General features: G+C 39.4%; 1 protein-coding gene across 16 annotated transcripts in view; it reads right to left on the reverse strand.

Annotated features, from left to right (window-relative positions):
* LOC100338257 (WD repeat-containing protein 64) overlaps window positions 1–24,981 on the reverse strand; it is a 193,177-nt gene that overhangs the window by 160,093 nt on the left and 8,103 nt on the right. For 8 of the 16 annotated variants that reach the window (XR_007909972.2, XR_007909971.2, XR_007909970.2 and 5 more), the window contains 5 exons: window positions 16,438–16,568; window positions 8,566–8,668; window positions 4,819–4,922; window positions 1,676–1,705; window positions 27–137 (listed from right to left, as the gene is read on the reverse strand). Coding sequence is in view for 1 of the 16 variants with exons in the window: in XM_002717339.5 (XP_002717385.3) it covers window positions 27–137; window positions 1,676–1,705; window positions 4,819–4,922; window positions 8,566–8,668; window positions 16,438–16,568; window positions 21,659–21,803 (624 nt within the window). In the remaining 15 variants the exon portion in view is untranslated. Of the gene's footprint in view, window positions 1–26; window positions 138–1,675; window positions 1,706–4,818; window positions 4,923–8,565; window positions 8,669–16,437; window positions 16,569–21,658; window positions 22,520–24,981 lie in introns of those variants that run through there. The other 8 variants (XR_011381523.1, XR_011381524.1, XR_007909973.2 and 5 more) reach the window with 6 other exon arrangements.

Below are 24,981 nucleotides of genomic sequence, written 5' to 3' on the forward strand. Positions count from 1 at the left end.
CTTTGAGTATTTCTCTTGCACAGTACCTGGCTGTTCTCTTGAGCTTTATAATCCCAGATAATGATGCTCCTTTCTGTAATGGCAACAATTCGTTTCAGCTGTAAGAGGTAATCACATCCTGTAATCCAGGAGGTACCCTGATAGGAACACACAGAATTGGGGGGTACAATGGGTTTCCTCTTTTGACATAGTAGTGGTACTAAAGACTAGCTTAGTTACGTGATGAGCCCCATTTTGTGACTTTGTTTAGGGAAGAACCTTACACAGCATCCTTTGAGTATCTTGAGGAGAGGCTCCCATCTTTCCCCCTTTCATTGTGACCCTGATTTCTCAGTGCCATCGGCTGCACCATGATCAGCTAATGCCAGAGGCAGTCTCTGGAAGCACATGGCAGCTGGCAGATCAGCCATCTTTGAACACCATTCACCTTTTTTTTTAAACTTTTATTTAATGAATATAAATTTCCAAAGTACAGCTTATGGATTACAATGGCTTCCCCCCCATAACTTCCCTCCCACCCGCAACCCTCCCCTCTCCCACTCTCTCTCCCCTTCCATTCACATCAAGATTCATTTTCAATTCTCTTTATATACAGAAGATCAATTTAGCATATATTAAGTAAAGATTTCAACAGTTTGCACCCACACAGAAACACAAAGTGTAAAATACTGTTTGAGTACTAGTTATAGCATTAAATCACAATGTACAGCACATTTAGGACAGAGATCCTACATGAGGAGTAAGTGCACAGTGACTCCTGTTTCTTCACATGGGCACAAGGAGACTAGATTTAGGGTACTCAGTAAAGCAGGTTGTCTGGCCCTGTCCCCATAGTAAAATTTTGTAGCAGGAAGATTTTACTGATTATTTGGTCAGTGACAAGTTGAGACCAATGAGTTTGTTTTGTGCCCTGTGTCACCAGGCCAGCATAGCTGGGATCTATAATATCAACAACACACTGTGGAAGAAAAGTGATACTATCCATTTTTTTAATATCCAGTGTGCCAGACACTGCTACATGTGTCTCGGGCACTTGACACTTCTGTAACATCTGTTAAGAATTCGAACTGATTTTTTTTTTTTCAGCTTAAGAAATGGAGGCGCAGACATTTTGAGAGAATCCAGACTCCTTAGCACTGCTTTGTAGTTTGATGTACTTATGCAAGGAAGGTGAGAAATTCAGGCATTTTCGCATCTCTCATAAACCTGTGGTGGGGTTCTACAAGCAAGTCATTGTGACTTTGCAACATCTGTCCCAAGATTACTATTCCTATGAGTGACAGTGGTATGCACTGACTGAAGTGCAAATTTGTACTCAATTTCAAGTTTAAAATAAACTGCTTTCCGGTTGTTTTCATGGGTACCTCCTTGTTCTCACAACCTGGGTTGTGTCCTCAGTAGGGGGTGCTCAGGAAAACTTAGAAGCTTTTAAACTGAAGCTTCCCACAAGTAATCCATTTCCAAGCAATCCTCTGTAGTCGATTTAACTCCAAAAAGCAAGACCTGGCTCTTCTTCACTGTTGCTCAAGACTTACCTTTGATCCTAGTACATAAAAATAAATTTACATTCCACAAAATGTCTTTTACTCAGAGCCATATGCAAGCAGTTATGTTGAGATTATTATTAATTACAGTAGAACCATTACCATAGCCCTAAAGTAGCAAATATACTTACTGTAACATTGATGCTGGTCTGAACTTTCATCTATGGACAGCAGAAGAGAAAAATGAAACTTAGTTGGCACTACAATTAAAGATGAGAATATTGACTCTAAAATAAAACAGTATGTCCTCAGTTTAATCTTACATGTTATTCCACCTTCATGAATCTCTACCCTGTTTCTCCTTCCTCTGAAACATCTATCTCTGTGGAATAATATGCATGGTTTACTTAGGGCAAGGCACTTAAACTTACCTGTAAGGGTTCCTGTTTAAACCTGGTGTTTCTACTCTGAAAAGTCTACATTTGACTATGTGCTATGTTTCTTCTATCTCCAAGCTACCTCATATTTTTTAATTATTCAGAGCAATATTTGATAGAGAAAATTGGAATGCAAAATAATATGAACAGCAGTGACAAGAGAGGTTAAAAGAATGCTAAGTAAGAATATACAGTGAAGTAGAAATAAATAGTTATCTTTTCAAGTTGTTGAAAGACTTGGCTCAATAGGCTAATCCTCCGCCTTGCCGCGCCAGCACACCAGGTTCTAGTCCTGGTCGGGGCACCGGATTCTGTCCTGGTTGCCCCTCTTCCAGGCCAGCTCTCTGCTGTGGCCAAGGAGTGCAGTGGAGGATGGCCCAAGTGCTTGGGCCCTGCACCCACATGGGAGACCAGGAGAAGACCTGGCTCCTGAAATCGGAACAGCGCGGTGCGCCAGCCACAGTGCGCCAGCCGCAGCGCACCGGCCGCGGCGGCCATTGGAGGGTGAACCAACAGCAAAAAGGAAGACCTTTCTCTCTGTCTCTCTCTCACTGTCCACTCTGCCTGTCAAAAAAAAAAAAAAAAAAAAAAAGAAAGGAAAAAAAGAAAGAAATGAAAGACTTAAAGAACATTCTAACCAATGGGCCTCATCTTCTGTTCAACAAGTATATGCTGAGTGCATCATGCCCTGAGCATTGTACTTGTTGAGAATCAGAGATTTGGCTCCTGCAGAGAACTGGTGCATATTTGAGCAGCCTCTCATACCCTAAAGGCATACTAATTGCCCCAAGATAAAGGCAAGTAGTTGACCTAGCTCCATGACCTGGTTTCTTTTGGTCTCAGATAGTCTTGGGGAATATGTAGGAAATGACTTCCCAGAAGGAATGGATTATGTGAAATAAGAAAAAGTGGATCAAGGAGATCGCTAAAACTCTCAGTCGTGACCTCCTGCAGATTGTCTTTTCATTGGAAGAGTTCAGAAAGTGTCTTCCAACCAGGGCCTTTTTTCTAGGTGGGAAAAGAAAGCTCTGTAAGGAAATTGGTGAGCAGCAAAACAGATGGTTTCCTCTTCTCTCTGTCTACATCCACCTTTTGTTTTGTGGAAGTCACTTATTAAGTTACTCTTACCGTCTTTATAAATTTCATAATTTGTATAGATGTCTTCCGAATTTTGAAAATCTAGCTTTTATTTTTAAAAATTTTTATTATGACACTTAGCATCTATATTACCAGGGAAATCCCTAACTGTATTTATTTATTCTTCATCAGATAGAGTCTAAATTATGGATTAAAATAATAATATATTTTGAGTTATTAATGAATACTTTTGAATACATTATTCCTGTGACATGCACTTCCAAATTACTTTTTTCTTACAGTATATCATTTATATGGCATTTCATATTCAAAATACTATACATGTCAAATCTTAAATCTTTATTAATATTTCATTATCATTTATAAGAAACATATGTGTGTCTGCATTTGTGAGTATACATGTGTGTACATATAAGTCTGCATATGTATATGTGTGTGGGGGTGAAGCATCTCTAGAAACATAATGTTACCTCATTGGGTCACATAATTCTGAACAATTTTATTAGGCAGATCATTGTTTACATTTGATGTGATATTCCTTTTTGCATTTTTCTTTAGATACCATCTTATTTCTGTTTTTATGAAAATAAAAGTAAAACTTAAGTAGAAGATAAATGTACTTAAAGAAAAAGAGACTGAGATGGTCGTCACATTATTTGTCATTAATATTAATTGCCTATATCTTCTGAGTGCTTATAGTAATGCTGAATACTTCATGTTTACTAACTCATTTAAATGGTATGTCTCCCTGGGGAGAGAAGGTCTATGGTTGTGGATGAGGATCCAGTGCATGGGGATATTAGGTACTATGCACAGCTGTAGGTACTAGTGCTAGGATGGACCCAGGCTCCATGCCCACCCTTCAGATCCTTCATTGGACCATGTCTGGTCAAAGCCAGCCCTCTCCTTGACAGAACCTGGTTGGCTATGACTTCAACTTCTCTAAGAGTCTCTGTGCTGGACATTACTGAAGGGCTGGAAATTACTGGAAATTTTAACCATATGATGATTATTGGGAATACATTTTACTTCTGTTATGCTTGCCTCTCGTTGGAAATAAGCTAATAATTACATGTTTCTATGTTCATCATCAAACATCCATCTTTTGTTTTTTAATTGTTTTTTAAAGATTTATTTGTAAACATAGTGAAATACTATAGATTGTATATCATCATATATTCTCTTAAAATGACTTATATTTTAAATGGAAATAAATATTTATTTATTTATAAAAAGTGACATTGATAATAGTGATGCCTTATATTCATATAGGGATTTATTGTGTATCTCTACTTATATTGTCTCGTTTGGCCTTCAGTACTTCACTGAGGGAGAAGGGACTGGTCCTATTATTTTAATTCTACAGATGTGAGAAAAAGAGTTATAAAAAGATTTAAGTAGTTCACTAAGTTCCATACTTAACATCATAGCTAGTCAAATATAGAGGCTAGAATTTGAACCACATTTTTATTCCAAATCCAAGGTTCTCAAGTGTTTTTTATTTTAATCTGAGAAATTGTCCAGGATCACTCTTTCACTGTACTGATGCCACAAGGTTCAATATGACATCCTGAGGAAAAATGGGAAGTGCAATCACAAATCTGCTCAGCAGTCTCCTCTGTACTACATATTTGGTTTTATTTTGGAAAATAACTCTGAAATGTGGTTTGTGGTTTCTGCTATACCTGATACATATGCATAATACTTAGACAAAAGAGGGAGAGGGGGAAAAAGGAAGGTAGGAGGGTACCAAGGGATGTGTGGAGGGAAGGAGGGTGGGATCCAAGATTTCAAATTACCTGGCTGTTAAAGACAGTGAGTAATCCTGTCTGAGAAGCTGTTACTAGTAAATCCAATTGAGGAATCTTGACAATGCACTTGATCACGTCCCATCTTCTACTACCTGTCAATAACAATATTCATTTTAATTTCCAGCAATGAAAACCCTAAAACTCAATGGTTAAGTTGTTTAAAAAGAAAACAACTTTTTGCTAAAAGCTTCCACATTACTTAAAAATTGAAGACTAAACTATGAAAACCAGTAACTCTTGCTTTTTAATGATCCCCAGAGATACTAACCTGAATATGAGTACAGAGCTTTCCAATTAAATGTGATGCATGAATTCCTGGAGAAAATCTAAGATATTCATACCTTCCCCACACATGCACATGTGCGCATTTCACAGAGAATGGATTTTCTAAATATGGTTTTGGAATGTGTTTCTTTTTACCATTTTTACTTGTTTATTTTTTATTTTAATTTTAATTCATTTTAACAGATTAAATATGATTTAAGATACAAGTTAAGAACATAATGATACTCACTTCCTACCTCCCTCTTACCCTCCTACTTTTATCTTTTTTTTCTACCTTTTTTTTAGTTTTTGAGAGAATGTATTTTAATTTACATCACAGTAAAAATTTTAGCATGTCTTAAGAATCCTTTCTTCAAACTGGCACCATTATGGCTTATACAGAATAAAAACCCAATATTGTCTCAGGCTTTCCAGTATAAAACAATGAAAGTACTTCAATACTGTTATTAAGGCTGTGTTTGGGGGCCCAACATTGTGGCATAACAGGGTGAGCTGCCACCTGTGATGCCAGCATCCCATATGGGCACTGGTTTGAGCCCCAGCTACTCCACTTCCAATTCTACTCCCTGCTAATGTGCCTGAGAAAGCAGCAGAGGATGGCCCAAGTGCTTGGGCCCATGCACCCACATGGTCTGAGACCCAGAAGATATTCCTGGCTCCTGGCTCCTGGCTCCTGGCTTCGGGCTGGCCAGCCCCAGCCATTACGATGGTTTGGGGTGTGAACCAGCAGATGGAAGATGTCTCCCCAACTCTCTGTGGAATTCTACCTTTCAAATAAAAAAAATGTTTAAAAAGGCTTTGTTTGAACTTTGCGCCTTTTGAAACACTAGACATTTGCATGTTTCTATGCTGATGTACTGAAGGATAAAGCCATATATATACATTTTTTTAAAGATTTATTTATTTATTTGAAAGTCAGAGTTACACAGAAAGAGAGAGAGAGGCAGAGAGAGAAAGAGAGGTCTTCCATCTGCTGGTTCACTCCCCCAATTAGCTGCAATGGTCAGGGCTGTGCCACTCCAAAGCCAGGAGCCAGGAGCTTCTTCCAGGTCTCCCACATGGGTGCAGAAGCCCAAGGACATGGGCCATCTTCTACTGATTTCCCAGGCCATAGAATAGAGCTGGATCAGAAGTGAAGCAGCCGGGTCTCGAACCAGCACCCATATGGGATGCCGGCACTGCAGGCAGCGGCCTTACCTGCTACACCACAGCGCCAGTCCTGAGCCATATATATTTATTGGACTTCTGGGTTGATTTGATTTTTATAGCTGTAAACTTTAGAAAAATCAAGTGAACAAATCTCTTATTCTAGTGTTACCACCCTCAGGCATCTCAGCAGAGAAGATATTGCCATCCAAAGGGTACAGATTTGTTTTGGGGATTAGGAGCATGAGTAATTCTTACTCTTTTCTTGCACAAATCCCAGGTGGATATATAGAACGTCATCAGATACACTTAATAATTAATGTCTGTGGTATTACAATGTCCTGGAGCATGGTGGAGTAGAGAGGAGAGAAAAATGAATACGTAAAAATGGTCTAAGAAGGCTCCTCACTGGTCAGAATGAAGAAATGGTTGAGACACATGGTCGTATTCCAAGTCGCCATCATTCTCTCTGCTCCTCTTTCTTCCTCAGAATAGACTTTTCAAATCAGAATCACATTGAATGGGTAACTCATATATATCATGCCTCTCCTCTACCCATAGCCCTTTTGTGAATTTTTGTCTCATTCACAAGGTCCTAGGCAACGTCCTCCTGCCCACTGCGGCCTCGCCAGCCTCACCTTCTAGTTTCAACCCCCATGAGTTCTACTCCTCCTTGTGGTGTGCTCTTTCACATCTTCCAGGGCTTGCTTTGCTTTCTCAGTGGCATCTTCCCTGGCCACTGTTGACATCACGTTCCCATCCCCCAAATCAACTGCTCCTTCCCACATTCCTGCTTTATTTTTCTCCACAAACTGCTTACTTTATTTTTATTTCCTACAGCATTTATGACCATCTGGTATTCTGCATATTTTGTTTGATTTTTTGTTTTGTTTTGGTTTTGTTGTCTCTGTCTCTCCTCGTTAGAACATAAACTCTTTTATTTTGTTTCTATTTTATCTTTTTATTGGAAAATACTTTAAAGAATTCAGAAAAGAATAAAGAATAGTTAGATTACCACACAATTTAACTCTTGGGAGTAGGTGTTTGGCCTAGCAGTTAAGATGTACCTGAGTTTGCATTCTAGCTCTGGCTCCTGACTCGTTTCCTGCTAATGCAGATGCTGGAAGGCAGTGGTCATGGCTCAAGTCACTGGGTTCCTGCTATCCCTGTGGGAGATCTGGATCGCATTTCTGTCTCCTGTCTCCTGGCTTTGACCCAGGTCCAACACCAACCATTTAGGGAGTAGACAAAGGGATAGGAATGTAATTCTCTCTCTCTCTCTCTCTCTCAGATAGATAGATAGATAGATAGATAAAATTTTAAAAAGGAATGTGAACTCTATGAGGTGAGGAATTTATGTCTGTTCCCGCCCCACATTGTAGACCACAATAAATATTTGTTAAGTGCTAAATGAATGATAAAACCTAACTACCATCTAGAAAAACACTCCCAAGGTTCTAATTTAGGATGTTGGCAGCATCTCTCTCTCACTCACTAGTCCTTCCTCAGCTCAGCAGTGGTGACATCAGTACAACCAGCTGTGTTTGTTCTTGGGTCATAGTTCCCACAACCAAAGACTGGGCACTGATGATGCCTATGATTGGGCCAAGGGAAGGGCAGGATAAAACTGGACTTAGTTCATAAAGGAGTGAAATGCTGCAAGATTGGAAAGGATTCAAGAGTTTGCCTGTTTTCTTCCCAAATTTCTCCCACCCTGCATGAAAGAGAAAAGGAAAGAAATCCGAAGTGTCAATAGCAGAGAGTTATGTGAGTTCCCAGAACCTAAGCTCCACTTTGACAATAAATGACTGTGAACTGGAGCCTTCCTAACAGGAGAGAACACACTTCCATGACTGGCCCAGACTCACAGCTTTAGGGATGTAAGGCAAACCTTTACACTAATATAGTCAAAGGCAGATGAGCACATGGGGAGGAGGCCTAACTAGTGAAAACTTAAATTAATAATACTTTAAAACATTTAAACATGCTTTTATTTTATATTGGAGGATAATTAAAATACTGCCGCCTAGAAGTTTGAGTTCTGAGCCTTTCAGGAAAATATGAATTTGTCCCCTCATACTTCCTAGTTAGTGTCCTTCAGAGAAATGATAATATTTCAGCTTCAACAGCAGGTGCAGTTTCTTCTGATACTTCAGCTAGAACTGTCACTTTACCCCCATACTGTAAAGCATTGAGCAAGTAAACAAAACGAAAAGTGATTCTATGGAAACATTATGTTCACAATATTTATTTTTGAGACAGAAATACAATAGCATACACTAATTTGGAAGGGAAATTTGTCACCTGCAATTTTAACTCGTTGTTTTCTGGAGACCAGGAAAATCAAATTTTCTAAATCCATCTTTGAAGAAAGAGCATCTTTTTCATTGGAGAAATATCCAAAGATCTGAAATCCCAAACAACACACATTAACATGACATTTTATGTTGAAATGGGCTGTAAAATAAGAGTTTATATAAACTGAATTTAAAGTCAAATTTGGATTAACTACCTACACTTTGCTTCATAAATATAGGATATTCCTCATACTAAAAGGAGGCAGTTTAATATATTCAACAAAATGAATACTTATGGAACATTCGATGTGAGTGGTCGCTGATTTTTCTTTCAAATAGAAGAATAGATGTACCAGGTTGATGTGCTTTCTCAAATGGACAGATCAGTTCAGGAACTGGCACTTATTTGGAAATCAAATCAGCCTTCACAAGGCAGGGCCCCAGATAAGAACCTTGACACAGAATTTGGCCACTCTCAAATGACTCTTCTTCAGAGTTTGCCTCCTTTCTCTTTCCCATTTTACTGCCTTTTCCATTCAGGGTTCAGACATGTTCACATCTCTCCCATCTTAAAAACAAAAATACAATAAAGCTTCCAAACTCAAAAGAGTAATCCTGAGGCCTTTTCTTACTTTCCCCAAGCTGCCTTCTCCAAATGCTTCTACCTCCTGAAATTGCCATATTGAATTCATCTTATGGCTACACGTTATGTTGTTTTTTTTTTTTAAAGATTTAATTTTTTTTACTTGAAAGATTTACACAAAGAGAGGAAAGGCAGAGAGAGACCAGGAGCCGGGAGCTTCTTCCAGGTCTCCCACGCGGGTGCAGGGGCCCAAGGACTTGGGCCATCCTCTACTGCTTTCCCAGGCCATAGCAGAGAGCTGGATCGGAAAAGGAGCAGCTGGGACTAGAACCAGTGCCCATAGGGGATGCCAGCGCTTCAGGCCAGGGCGTTAACCCACTGTGCCACAGAACTTACCCCTGTTATTTCTAACAACAGACACACAGTGTGTGAACTTGACATTTTCCTCTCTGTGTTAGTTATCTATGGCTAACAAAACAGATCAGCACAGAGATAGTGACTTAAAACAATGCCTGCTGGTTCACAGTTCTGCAGAACTCTGTGTTCTAAAATCAAGGTGTTTGTAGAGATAAGTTCTTTACTGGAGACACTGGGGGAAGAATCTGCTTGGGCATTCATTCAGGTTGTTGGCTTGAGGTATATTTCCTTGCTGGATGACCTTACTGGTTATAAACTAGGACTGCCGTTAGTTCCTAGAGGCCTCTATTCATTCTGAGTACATGGGTCCATCTATCTCAGCAACAGCAAGAGAGCTTAAAGCTCTCTTTATACTTGGATTCTCTTTGCTACCTTCCAGGAGTTGCAATTACATTGGATTCACCTAGATAATCCTGGATGACCTCCGTATTTGAAGAATAATTGATTAGTTTCTTATTTTTTTCTGTAACGACCCTTCACAGCATTACCTAGATTAGTATTTAATTGCCCAACCAGGAGACAAGAATCTTGGAGGAGAGAAATACCTTTAGAATTATATCAAACTGCAAGCATCCCACATTGGAGTGCCTGGGTTCTATTCTCAGATCCAGCTCCTGATACCAGCTTCCAACCAATGTAGACCCTGGGAGACTGTATTGTATCAAGTCACTGGGTTCCTGCCGCCCACATGGGAGACCTGAATTGCATTTATGGCTCCTGGCTCCAGCCCCAGCTCAGCCCTGGAAGTTGCAGGCATTTGGAGAATGAACCAGCAAATGAGCTGCCTCTGTCTCTCTCTGTGTGTCTCTATGTCTATCAAATAATTTTTAAAAAGAATTCTTATCATATCCTCATTTTATAAACACTACTCAGTACAACTTAAATTATACAAAATATAACAAAAAGTTGATCATGCTAGCTGCATTATTTACCTGAAATAGAGTAAAATAATAATTTTCAGATATTAATGTGAAATGACAGTGGGAATCAGGGTTCTTCATTTCTATGCTAATGATTTTCAATGCTTTTCAAGGATGGAAGAACTCCAGAGAACATGTGCTGCCATCTAATTTGAAATAGTGTTCCATATGTCTATGACACTTAGCCTCAAAGAGAAGTGTATAGTAGATTAACCAGATTTGTAATATTTATGTAATTTTTTGGAGATCATGACAATGTTTATGTTAAAAATCTGAAAACAGCTGTGAGAAGAAGTCAAAGGGCAATGCCCTTTGGGAGGCATAACTAGATGCTTTAGGACTTGGGCAGGAGTCTAAATCCTGGTTCTACTGTCTACTAGTCACATGACCACAGGAAACTTCCTTAGTCTGTGCCTGATTTTTCCCATCTGGAAAAATAGGAATTATCAGTAATAACCCCATCTTATGCCTTTTTCTAAGGATTAACTAGAGAAGTAGAAGATTAGAGTACTTTGTAGTTAGGAAGATAAGGAAATACTTTTATTATACCGAGTACTAGGAAGGAGCTTAATCATGTCAACATTTGAGTAATTGTATTTCCCACTTTTTCCAGCGATGGAACTCAGGAGGCATCCTTGCCAGTTTAAAATTGCCTACTAAGCACTGTTGTTGCCTGTGTAGACAACACATCAGTCACGCACTTAATCATTCATATATTTTACAGTCGAACATATGTAGGAGGTATGTGCTATTGTGCAGAACACCTGTTCTTAAGGAAAGGATATGTTTTTGCTACTTTCATTTGAAATGGCACAATATTGAAATGCTTGCCAACAATAGCTTTCAAAGGATACTAAAAATACCAAGTTACTAACATTTCTTGTGGAAAAGTTTATTATATTATACAGATAAACTACTACAGAAGGTACAATTAAAAGTTTACATTTTGAAAATCTACTTATTTATTTGGAAGGCACACACACACAGAGAGAGAGAGAGAGAGAGAGAGACAGAATCTTCCATCTGCTGGATCACTCCTCAAATGCCTGCAACAGCCAAGGCTAGGTGAAGCCAAAACCAGGAGCCAGGAACTGCATCCAGGTCTCTCATGTGGGTGGTAGGAACCTAAGTCCTTGGGCCATCATCTGCTGCCTCCCAAGCACAGTAGCAGGAATCTGGATCAGAAGGGTGAAGTAGCTGAGATCAGAACTAGTCACCCCTACATGAAAATGTGGACATTGCATATGGCAGCTTAGCCCCCTGTGCCACAATATCCACCCCTACATTTTAAAAATAAATGTTTCAAGCAAATATTGAGGTTGAAGAGCAGAAAATTTGTCCTCCTATAATAGATTTTTGCTTCAAGGATCTCAAATTTCTCTCAACATTTTAAATTTCAGTAAAACAATTATACTTACGATACAATTTGAGTATTTTATGATTATTAGACATATTATGACTATTAAAGTATTAATTTTAATTATGGTATTTACAGGGCTTGCTCCATACTTCAAGTGACTCATCTTTTCCTATTTTTTTCTGATTACATAAGGAACATATGTTCATTATGGAATGTATGGAGAACATATGGAGAAAATGAAAAGCAGATAGAGGAAAATAAAAACCTGTATGCAACTTACTTTTTAAGCCACCCTGGGACATTCTTTTCCTATTTTTGGAGTTGGCAAATGTAATTTTAGATTTATAATAATTCACTTTACATTCACTTTGTGGAAGGAACATAATTATAAGCATCTCATATGGTGTTACATTGTTCTTCTTTGAATTAATTTGTACTGTGCTACTATGCTTATGAATTGCCCAACACCACTAATAAGGAATTGTAGGAAAAATAGATTGTAGCTGCACCACACTCTTCCACTGATTAACATATTTGTTCAAACATAAGGCAATCACATTTCTTTACATCTAATATTTCTCATTGTAAATGAAAAGAGCAAGTCAAAGTTATGTTTTCCTTGAGTTCTAAGATTTCATTATTCTGTGAATCTCAAGCTCTCCAAGTTCAGATGCATTCGCATCTAAAATCTAAGAAAAGGAAGTATAATTGTGTGTGGCATTCCTATATCAGATTTATATTTGGAATCCAATGTGAACTTCTGTGCCTGAGTTAAAAAAGTAAACCCAGTTCTTCTTACCTGATAAGATTAAAATCAGTTGATTAAAAAAATAAAAACAAAGCCAAACAGCTGATCTGTCCTGAAATGAATTTAGTCTTTCAGCATTTGGATTTTACAGAGGACCAATCTGAAGTTCAGAAGGTTAGCTCCCATGCCTTGAAACAGAATGCCTTTTAGAGGCATTGGCACAGATAGTGAGAAAAATGACAAGTACAATAAAAGAATAACTGTTCTGTGCCATTTTCTCATACCTCTAGTGACTCTTTTTTTTTTTTAAAGATGTATTTATTTACTTGAAAGAGTTACACAGAGAGAGAAGGAGAGGCAGAGAGAGAGAGAGAGAGAGAGAGAGAGAGAGAGGTCTTCCATCTGCTGGTTCACTCCCCAATTGGCTGCAATGGCTGGAGCTGCACCAATCTGAAGCCAGGATCCAGGAGCTTCTTCCAGGTCTCCCACGCGGGTGTAGGGGCCCAAGGACTTGGGCCATCTTCTACTGCTTTCCCAGACCATAGCAGAGAGCTGGATCAGAAGTGGAGCAGCCGGGACTCAAACCACTGCCCATATGGAATGCCAGCACTGAAGATGTGGCTTTACCCACTACACCACAGTGTCAGCACCTCAGGTGATTCTTCATATACACACTGTGACCAGAGGCTGGTCACAGGACTTTCTATTAAACTCTCTTATGACTGATAGGAACCTAAGCTATGTGACAGGATAATGTCAAATGAAATTACTACATAGAGACAAAAACCTCATCAGCAAGATCAAAACCGACTTTCTGAGAGGCTTTACATAAGTCATTTAACCCCTATGTGCTTCCTTTTCTTCATCTTTATGATTATTATTGTTATTCTCTCTCATGGATACTTTGGGGCCATTGTGAAGATTAAATGAGAACCTGAAAGGGAGGTGCTTGAAAAAATGGAAGACATTTTACAAATGTAATAAGGTTGTGAGATTCTAACTGGAAAGGAAAAAGAGAGGAGCAGCTGTTGGAGAGAATGAAGTTCAATGTTTTCAGCTAAATGACCAATATGACTTTCATTACATTCAGAGGCCAAATTCTCTGTTACTATGTAACTCCATGTAAATGGATTTAGAAGAAAGTGCTGTGTCTCATGTTGGCATTTTAGAGCACTGGTTTCCTAAATTAAGTGTATAGTTTAGTATGAACATACTTCTCTAATTTCCAGGTGTGCATAATTTTTCATGCTGATGTGAAATATTTGTTTTACACATATTTTCATACATTTAGTGGCCCAAAATTATTGCATTTGAAATTCAAGAACATAAACCATTTATTGTGTGAGAAATATTCATTTAAAAAATAGGGAACGGTGAAGATGTGAGTATCTTAAAATCACATCTACTCAAAGGTTAGTGACATAGAATTTAAGCTACAGATATGTAGCAGACTGTGCAAGCTGTTTACACAATGTCATAGAGCCAAGATCCTGGGGAAAAGTGAACCACACTGTATACTTCCATAATTTAGGGGGGAAACATAGGCTTTTTGTCTGTCTGTCTATCTGTCTGTGTTGAGATAAGGTCACCAGCTGCTTCACTGTTCACATGATTCCTCCAGACTCTCAATCTTTGGGTGGCTAAGTTTTTCTTAAGAAAAACTTGATTGAACCAATAGGTTATAAAAATAAATCAGCCTCCCTTCCATTTGCAGTATTGCTTTTAGACCACTGCTCCTGGGACCCAGGCCTATTGAGCAGCACTGTCCAGTTGAACTTTCTGTGATGTTAGAAATACCCCACAATGTGTCTTCCTCAGTATGATAGCCACCAGTGACACGTAGATGCTGAGCACTTGAGATATAATCAATGCAATTGAGGAGCTGAATTTTTAAGTTAAATTAAATGTGAATAGCACAGGTGGCTAGTGGCTGCTGTCTGGACTGCCCCACTTTGGAGCATCTCAGTATAGTTCTTTCTAAGGGACCATTGTCTTTCAGGAGTTCATGCCAATGCTTTTAAATTATGCCCTACATTCCTGGGATCTCAGAATTCCCCGCCCAAAGGACTCATTTCCTACTCCCAGAGCCTATGAGACTGAACCCAGGTCTGTCCTCATGAAGGTGGAGTGCACATCACTGCACCCCTATGTCTGAGAAATAGACAAGGGAAAGTATTGGTGAGTGTGAGAATGTGGAAGGCTGGGGTGTTCATAGGGTACATGCCTGGCTCCTCATGATGTGGGATGGAGCTACTAATGGCAAAGAAAGGAGGAGAGCCAGGAACATCTCTATCCTTGTCTTAATGTTTCACTGTAAAACTATAAGGAATATAAGAGGAAATTTTAAATTATGATCTAGATGTCCAGGACATTGTTATGGTATATTTTAAAGATTGGAAGATAGATATATTTACTTAGTAGTAAGCTGGATTTAAATTTTTAAAATATTTAGATACATGGTATATTAGCCTCTATTTGTGGTTTTGCTCAAATTTAAGAGGAGGGCCTGCACATTTGACCTGTTTTGTGAAACTAGCTGATGGTAATAAAAAATTTGATATCACTTTATTTCAATGGGCATTTCCAAATGCACTGCCTAACTTGATCAGTTTCATTGATCTGACATTTAAATGTGTGAATCTTAACCTTTGTTCTCATATGCTTGTGATCTTGGAGGACAATGCTGCACGTCTAACTCTTTGATGCCTTTGGAAATCAGAGACAAATCAGGCTATGGCACAGATGACTTAGCTATTCCTTTTCTTCAAAAAATAATTTAGAGTACTTCATGGCTAGTTCAATTAATTTTGTAGGATAAGGCAATCCTACAAAACTACTACCTCAAAGTCAGACTCCTATCAGATGTGTTTACCAGCAAAGAATGTCTTCACCGATCAGGAGGAATTCCTCCTCTGTCTATTTTGACAGGCTCTGTGATGTCCAAAAGAAATACAATGTTAACCACATATGTAATTCAAATTTTTTTAGTAGCTACAAATTAAAAATGTAAAAAGAAACAAGTGAAATTAATTTTGATTATATATATAATATAACCAAAATCTAATTTTATACATAATTAGTATAAAAAGTTAGTGAGATATTTTACAGATTTTCATAGTATATCCTTTCTTGTTTGAAGTATTTTCCCAAAATAATTTTTCTGCTTTGGTTTTAGAGATTTGGGCTGTCTTTTATTGTGGGTTTCCAATTTAATGTACTGGAATTTATGGAAATGTTCTTTTTAGTCTAGTACATGTCAATTTTTGTGATGAGTTTGAGAGAATTGTCTTTTCCTGCATCTTGGGTTCAAAACACCATTGGTACATATTTATCACCCTGTTAAATGTGACAGTCAAGTTATCTAAATCTTTCTCTTTTACATATTACATCTATTAAGTTTTGAAGGAGAGCCAGATAAATTTTAAATCCTTCAATTACTCTGCATGCCTGTGATTTTTTTAATAGTCAACATTATACCAATTAGACGACAACTCACAGACTGAAACAAGTGATCAATCACAGTCTTTATATTAAGAATTTGTATACATTGACGCTTTTGAAAAGAAATATCTCATTTAGATAATAATGAAGACCATTAAAAATTTGGTTGTTGTTAAGGACACTTATGGTGCTTCCAGTAGGCAGCTTAACTAAAAGTGTGTAAACGTTGCTTAATAATAGTGCAGTTAAACAGCTACCTGGACAGTGACCACATCTTAAGGGGTGTAGCATTACAATGTGTCACATTACAATTTGTGGATTTAAATCCTCTGGAAGTAATATGATTTGGTGATTAATGCTGAAAAAAGAAAAATAATATTTGAATTTCTTATAAACATGAAAATGACTACCTCACACCAGTCTATAGGTGCATCAGGGTCATTGCAGAGTTTCCTGTAAAAGTACTTCACATCTTGATTCTTCACTTCTGGACCAAAGAGTTCCTGGACTGATGTATAAAACTTGTCATAATCAATTGCATCTGCATTGGAAAAAGCATAAGTACATGCTCATCAAATTCCAAGGACTATATTTAGTATTTCAGCTGCTTTTTATTAAGTTTAATTCATTTATTTGAAAGGCAGAGTTACAAGAGAAAAAAGGAGAGACAAAGCGAGAACTTCTATCTGCTGGTTCACTCCCCAAATGGCCACAGCACCAGGGCTGGACTAGACTGAAACCAGGAGACTCCATCCGGATCTCTCACAAGGGTGGCAGAGGCCCAAGCAGTTGAGCCATTTTCTGCTGTTTTCCAGGTGCATTATCAAGAAGCTGGATCTGAAGTGGAACTGCTGGGATATGAACCAGCATCCATAAGGGATGCCAGCATCACAAACTTAACCTGCTACACCACAATGCCTGTACCTCAGCTGTTTTTTCAATTTCATAGCATTCTATTTATTTTTTGCAACAAGATTTCTCTGAATTTCAAAGATCCTGTCTTTGGAAATATAACTAGACCTTTGGCTAAAATATTACTAAATCAGAGGAAAATCTTTTATTTTGGTGTTTCATGCTTTTTCTAACACTTTTGTTTTAGTGCATTGAGTAGTTTTGCTCAAGAATGCAAAGATAAGAGTTAATTTACTTCTTTCCAATTGTAAAAGTCTCACTAAGAGTTTGCTAGAATACATCTTAAGTAGAAGATAAAAGTGTGCGAAGAGCAATTCATGATTGGTTCTTATTGATTTTTTAACACTAGTAAACATGAGTATTCAATCCTTGAATTTTTATTTTACTGAGTTTGATCATTCCCTGGAGAAAAATTATTGAAACTGAAAATAAAAGGGGTGGGGGCAGAACTGTGGAGTAGTGGGTAAGGCCACCGCCTGCAGTGCCGGCATCCCATATTGGCACAAGTTCAAGTCCCATCTGCTTCACTTCCAATCCAGCTCTCTGCTATGGCCTGGGAAAACAGTAGAAGATGGCCCGAGTCCTTGGGCCCCTGCACCCACGTGAGAGACTCGGAAGAAGTTGCTGGCTCCTGGCTTTGGATCGGCCCAGCTCCGGACATTATGGTCATTTAGGGAGTGAACCAGCGGAGGCAAGACCTCTCTCTCTGCCTCTCTCTCTCTTTCTGTGTAACTCTGACTTTCAAATAAATAAATAAATCTTAAAAGAAAATAAAAAGGGATCACTCAAATTGTATAGGTAAGATTAGATTCTTCAGTTAACAAAAATTTACTGAGCATGTGCTATGTGTCAGAACTGAGTTAGACCTTGGACTTGGAAAACTAGATAAGTAAGATAGTTGCCCTCAGGAAGTTTATATTCTAATGGGAAAAATCAGAAAATTAACAAGTGAGCAAACAAATTACTTACAGATTGTGACATTTAAAGTGGATTAATAAACACTGACATTAAATCGCTGGTTATCTAAGTATAAAGTAAAAAAGAAATATTGGGCAAAATAATGTGTGGCAAATTTCTGGGATCCTAAACATGTTCCCTATCTCATTCATGGCTACAAGTGTGCTCACCAATATTCAAATTTATGACGCTACATACTTAATATTAGGTGACTTTACAGCTTTTCTGTATGTATGTCATACGTCAGTAGTAACAAAGTAAAAATACATAAGTCATTATAGAATGAGATAAGTGCAATGAAGAGCTATGATAGTGGAGATGGATGGCGGTAGACTTCTGGGACACATCTCTAAGGAAGTGGGTATAAATATTAAACTGACAAATGATAGCAAAAAGGAGCCACGTAGAAATCCCATTAGAGCTGGCGCTGCGGCTCAATAAGCTAATCCTCCACCTAGCGGCGCCGGCACACCGGGTTCTGGTCCCGGTCGGGGAGCCGGATTCTGTCCCGGTTGCCCCTCTTCCAGGCCAGCTCTCTGCTGTGGCCAGGGAGTGCAGTGGAGGATGGCCCAAGTACTTGGGTCCTGCACCCGCATGGGAGACCAGGAGAAGCACCTGGCTCCTGCCTTCGGATCAGCACGATGCGCCGGCAGCAGCGCGCTGGCCACGGCGGCCATTGGAGGGTGAACCAATGGCAAAGGAAGACCTTTCTCTCTTTCTCTCTCTCTCTCACTGTCCACTCTGCCTGTCCAAAAAAAAAAAAAAAAAAGAAATCCCATTAGAGCATTTGGGCAGAGGCTGGCAAACACAGACCTCTGGTAAGAGGTGAACGTGTTTTGGGAAGGTCAGTGAGGATGGAATATAGCAGAGACTGGGAAATTGCTGTAAGGTGAGATCAGAGATGAATGAGGGCTGAAATGGAGTCAGAAGTTGGGATTTTACTGTAAAGGTGATGGAAAGCTTTCACTGGAAGCTTTTATGAAAGGAAATGACACAATCTGACTTTTTTTTTTTTTTTTTTTTTTTTTTTTTGCTAAAGCACACTGCTGCTGAGAGGAGCTATTGCATTAGAGGTTTGGGCAAGGGTGATACCTAGGGCAACCATACATGCTGGGATGCCATCAGAAAGTCTCATTTATGCCCATTTCCCAACTTAACAACCTCTTTTGGGTGATAAGTGATACATGAAAGTGTCCCCAGTTGGATGGTAAGTGATGTAAGAATCCTAGAGATAGACTGTAAATAGTGAGACATGGTGAGACATAGAATTGCAAGGCCCTAGTGTTTCAAGCACTCACAGATGAATGGTCTTGGAGAAGGGGCAGGAATGATCATGTCCAATTATATGTCAATTTCAGCAGGTGAAATGCAGCAAGTAACTCCTTAAGATGGTAATAAAGTACATGGGCAGTGCTGAGTATGAATTTGCTTAAGGGAATTTGGAAGATTTTACAAGGAGTTTACATTTGATTTGAGTCTTGTATTATGAGAAAGAGAACAGGTATTTACAGGAGTATACACACATTGGAAGAAATGAACTCCATGTTAGGAGAATGATGTATGTAAAATCAGTTTGATAATATTGAAAAGTGCATATTATGACAGAAGATTCAGGCTAAGATGATTTTGAATGGTGCTGAGTACCAAGTTAGCATATATGGGTTTTAGAGGTGAGCTAGTATGCCAGGAATATAGCAAATGAAGTCTTTAAAAAAAGAAAAGAAAAAACTTTCAACAGAAGTATAGAGAAAGAAAAACTCTTGGCCAGAAGAGTGCTATGTAAAAAGGTTGTAATATAACAGGGGGAGACACAACAATATAACATAACTGATGTTGGAAACAAGGTAGATGGTGTTCATAAACTGAAAAAGGACACAAGGGGCAAAGCTCAAAGAGAAAAAGTGACAAAGAAAGAAAGAATGAAAACTGGGGAAAATATGAGAGCAGATGCAGGAAGAGGTTTTTTGTTTTTTTTTTGTTTTGTTTTGTTTTGTTTTTTTTATCAGAAGCAGCTAGCAGTGCTGATGCAGTAACAATGGCCAAAGCGAGATGGAAAAGTGAAAACAATTTATTGAATTTGGCAACCGTATTAAGTTACCAAATACCTGGGTAAAAGCATTCTCAGCAAAGAGATTAGGGAAACCAGACTCAAGTACATTGACAATTAGGTGGTGATGCCATGCGGAGAAATTCAGTGCAAAAGCAAAGGAGAGACATGGTCATGACTTGAATGGAAGAGAAAGTCAAGATCAGAACACTTGAGTGTATTTTTAGATTAAGAAGACAAAGGCAGCATAAAAGGAGATTGCAGCAAAGTGATAGTGTAGCATTGGAAGGGTGAGAGAAGAAAACAAAGACAGGTGTTCCTGATGATGGGGAATTAGAGGTGGAGGAGGGACAGTTTGAGAAAATTCTGTGTCTTGGTCTTGCTTTCTCTTGTGAAGTAGAAAGATTAGCTCAGAGAGGTAAAAACAAATTGACAGTGAAATTTTTGTTGAGTAGCCCAGCCAAGCTGAAACTCACCTAAGAGCGTATATCTCAAAGGTCTAAGTCTTAGCTCTAACACTTCAAAGTTGAGTGACTCAAGCAGATGACTGTATCTCCTATCTTTTCTTTCCTTTTTTAAATGATTTTATTTTATTTATTTGAGAGGTAGACTTACAGGCAGTGAGAGGAAGGGACAGAGAGAAAGGTCTTCCATCCACTGGTTCACTCCTGAAATGGCCACAATGGCCAGAGTTTAGCCTATCCAAAGCCAGGAGCTAGGAGCTTCTTCCAGATCTCCCTCATGGGTACAGGGGCCCAAGCACTTGGGCCATCTTCTATTGCTTTCCCAGGCCACAGCAGAGAGCTGGATCGGAGGAGCAGCCGGGACTAGAACTGGTGTCCAATATGGGATGCCAGTGCTGCAGGTGGAGGATTAACCTACTGTGCCACAGTGCCTGCCCCCTCCTATCTTTTCACAAATAAAATGGACACAATAGCAATACAAATTTTTGTCTATTCAAACTATCATGTAAATTGACTTATATTTATAAAAATGCCTTAGAAATTATTACAGACTATTCAAATAATACCAGGCACATCAATAAACTGGCCATAGCATCCCGTTAGCAGTTATATGGGTACTGCTCCTTTTATTGAAACAGAAAGACTTCTGTTAGTCTTTTACTCTGCTGTTCACCTGTTATTCTCAAAAGCCACTCACTGCAAAACTCCCCTTGAATGCTGGCCATGGTGCCATACTTTAAGCTCTACATCAGATTCTCTGTTGCTCTTATTCTTGGTAGACCACCATCCACACCATTCCCCTTATGTTGGCACATTCCAGTCATTCCTGCTTAGAGACATGAGGAGTGGCCCAGACAGTGGAGTCATGGTGAAGCAGGTCACTTCATGCTACTTAGGAAAGACTGTACAATCTCATGATACCCTTAGGTAAAGAAGTGGCAGATGGTACACATGGCTTGCCAATGCCAACTATACTCCATTGAGAGGCCAAATTAACTGGAACCAAATGGTAGAGTTCACAGAACTCTGAGATGTCACTTAATGCAATCCTCCAATTGTACAATGGAGGCAGCTGTAGTTTAGAGAAGTTACCTTCTTCAGTCTATATGACTATTTAAGAGACAGAAATTGAGGAGTTCTGAAGACCTGCTATGCAGCTTCTTTGCTGCTAAGCTATATTGCTGTTCTCTGATGATTTAAAATGTTCCCTAGTTCTAATCTTCAAACCCAGCTGGACTTCACTAAACTTACCTTTTTTTTGAATAAATAAGCCTGCTCTTTCTTCTTTTTTCTGGATTGCTGTCTGCTCAATCAATTTTTCAAATTCATTCAAGGCTGTTTTGAAATTGCTACTCTGAGGTGTAGCACTGTAATACTTTTCTTCCCTTATATCCATTGAGATAAAGGGAATCTTATTTCTGCACAAAGCACTGCAAATTTGCCAACATGGAAAACCTTCCAGTTGTTACATTGCCTCCAGGCTGTCTTAGTTTTGGCCACCAGAATGTTAAAAGGGACTTGGTTCCAACACATGTCATAAAGGCAGACACGGCAGGAAGAATCCTAGTGGTCCTCGTTGCATCATAATGGCTCTGTAACAGCTGACTTTTGTTCACAAGAAGACTGAGGTTTCCCCACAGATTGCTTGTATGCGCATTTCTTAACAAAGGTGAGGGGTGAATAAAGACCAAGATGGGAAACTGAGCACTACTTTCTCTCTCCCATATCTTTTCTCACCTCAAGCGTTTTTGCCCCTCAGGATTCTACAGAGTAGAGCTCATACCTGTTCTTATAGCTGTACTGGATGTGCAAACTAACTTCCAAAAATGAACATGTTTGGGGCTGGCGCTGTGGCACAGCAGGTTAACGCCCCAGCCTGAAGTGCTGGCATCCCACGTGGGTGCCAGTTCAAGACCTGGCTGCTCCACTTCCAATTCAGCTCTCTGCTATGCCCTGGGAAAGCAGTAGAAGATGGCCCAAGTCCTTGGGCCCCTGCACCCATGTGGGAGACCTGGAAGAAGATCCTGGCTCCTGGCTTTGGATTGGCACAGCTCTGGCTGTTGTGGCCAATTGGGGAGTGAACCAACAGATGGAAGACCTTTCTTTCTTTCTTTCTTTCTTTCTTTCTTTCTTTCTTTCTTTCTTTCTCTCTCTCTCTCTCTCTCTCTCTGTGTGTGTGTGTGTGTGTGTAACTCTGACTTTCAAAGAAATAAATAAATCTTTAAAAAAAATGTTTTTCAGCACCTGTCATTTCAAGCATAAATGAAGACATTTTTTAAAGGTCATAGAGAATACAAATGCTCTTTATGCATTGTCCTTCAGTTAAAATAATGGAGCAAAGGATAAAGAAGGAGTAGTTCCTGACTATAAGGAAAGTTTTGCAATTGAAGGTGTTGGCTGAACAAGAAGTCTTTCTGTATCTCTCTAATTGCAATCTCTGGTCCCATTTAGTCCAATTGCTGTTGACTTGGCTTTTCCAATCTTCAACTTCTGTTGGGCTTTATTAACAGTAAGTTAACTTCTTGTGGTTTAGGTTAGTTGGATAAAGTTTCCTTTTTAATAAAAAGGTTTTTTTGAAAGGCAGAGTTAGAGAAAAGGAGTGAGAAAGATCTTCCTTGTGCTGGTTCATTCCCCAAATGACCACAATGATGGGGGATGGACCAGGTCAAAGCCAGGAGCCAGGCATTCCATCTAGGTCTCTTATGTGGGTGGCAGGGTCTCAAGCACTTGGGCCATCTACCACTGCCTTGCCTGGCACACTAGCAGAGAATTGGTTTGGAAGTGGAACAGCCAGGATCCAAACCAGCTACTTATATGGGTTGCTGGTATCACAAGCAGTGGCTTAACCCATTGTGCCACAATGCGAGCCCAGATAAAATTTCTACTCCATGGTAGTCCATCTTTTAAAACATCCTGTAAGGCCTGGCATGGAGAGGTGAAGTAGATGGCAAGTGGGCACCTCCCATCCCAGTACTGTCTCCTTTACACCTACCTCTGGCAAGCTGTGGAGTAAGAAAGCAACTTCCCATTTAACATTTTATAGACAGAAAATCTCCTAACCCCATTTTTTCCTTCTCTTTTTCCTTTGAATCATTACAAAGTACTGTGCATTGATATCTGAACTTATAATCTTAATGGAGAAGACAAACAAATGAAAAAGCAACTAATATATCCAAAGGTTGCAAACATTCTGAAGAAAGAACATAAAACTGTGTATGTTGTGGGGGGCTCAGGAAAAGTGAATTCCTTCACATCAACAGGAAAACACCTGAGCGGGAACCCAAACCGATGTGGACATCTGAAAGACCACCGTTCCCAATTCTAATGCATGCATTCTTTTGTTCACTCACCCATTCTACAAATTTTTATTGAACACTAACTTCATTGAGGAAAGCTATTGGTGGAATGGTGAGGTAAAGAAAGGGAAAGAGGAGGTAGGCATTGAGTTACACTGGTTAAGCCTCTGCTTAGGATGCCTATATCCCATTTTGGAGTGCCAGTTAGAGTCCTGGCTTTGCTGCTTCCAATTCAACTTCCTGAAAACGCATCCTGGGTTGTCACAGGCAATGTCTCAAGTGCTTGGGTCCCTGCCACCCACAAGGAGACCCAGATAGAGTTCCTGGCTCCTGGCTTTGGCTTGACCCAGCCCTGCTTGTTGAGGGCATTTCAGGAGTGAACCAGGTCTCTCGCCATCCCTTTCTCTCTCTTTCTTGTCCTGCCTTTCAAGTAGACATAAATAAATAAGCATTTAAAGAGAGAAAAAGAGAATGGGGGGGTAGGTATAAGCACATGTTATCATAACAGCTTTTGGAAACATCTTAAAAATTCATTCTGGAGTAATTCGTAGCTATTATTGCCATTTATAAAGCTATAAAATGCATTTGTACTTATATTTGCTCAATTGCAAAACTTATACATCCACAAAAATCTTAAAAGATTTATTTACTTGAAAGAGAGAGAGAGAGAGAGATCCTCTATTCCCTGGTTCACTCCCCAAATGGCCACAAAAAGTCAGGTCTGCAACAGACTAAAGCCAGGAATCAAGCAACTCTATCCTGGGCTCCCAAATGGATGCCACGGGCCCAGGCAATTGGGCCATCTCCTGCTGCCTTCTGAAGCACACTAGCAGGATGGCTGGGTCAAAAGCAGATTGGCTGGAATTTGAACTGATGCTCTGATATGGGATGTTGGTGTCACAAGCTGTGGTTTAATGCACAGCACTGCCCCCCAATGGCTGCAAATTTAAAGAACAAAGGAAATTACCTGTGTTCTCAAAGTCTTAAAAATATTAATTTTGGGGCTGATACTGTGGTGTAGCAGGTAAAGCCACCACCTGCAGTGCTGACATCCCATATGGGAACTGGTTTGAGTCCCAGCGCTCCACTTCTGATCTAGCTCTCTGCTGTGGTCTGGGAAAGCAGTAGTAAGATGGCCCAAAGACTTGGGCCCCTGCACCCACATGGGAGACCTGGAAGAACTCCTGGCTCCTGGCTCTAGATTGGCCCAGCTCTGGCCATTGTGGCCATTTGGGGAGTGAACCAGTGGATGGAAGACTGACTTCTCTCTCTCTGTCT

The sequence above is a fragment of the Oryctolagus cuniculus genome, chromosome 13 (assembly GCF_964237555.1).
Source record: "Oryctolagus cuniculus chromosome 13, mOryCun1.1, whole genome shotgun sequence".
Taxonomy (NCBI): domain Eukaryota; kingdom Metazoa; phylum Chordata; class Mammalia; order Lagomorpha; family Leporidae; genus Oryctolagus; species Oryctolagus cuniculus.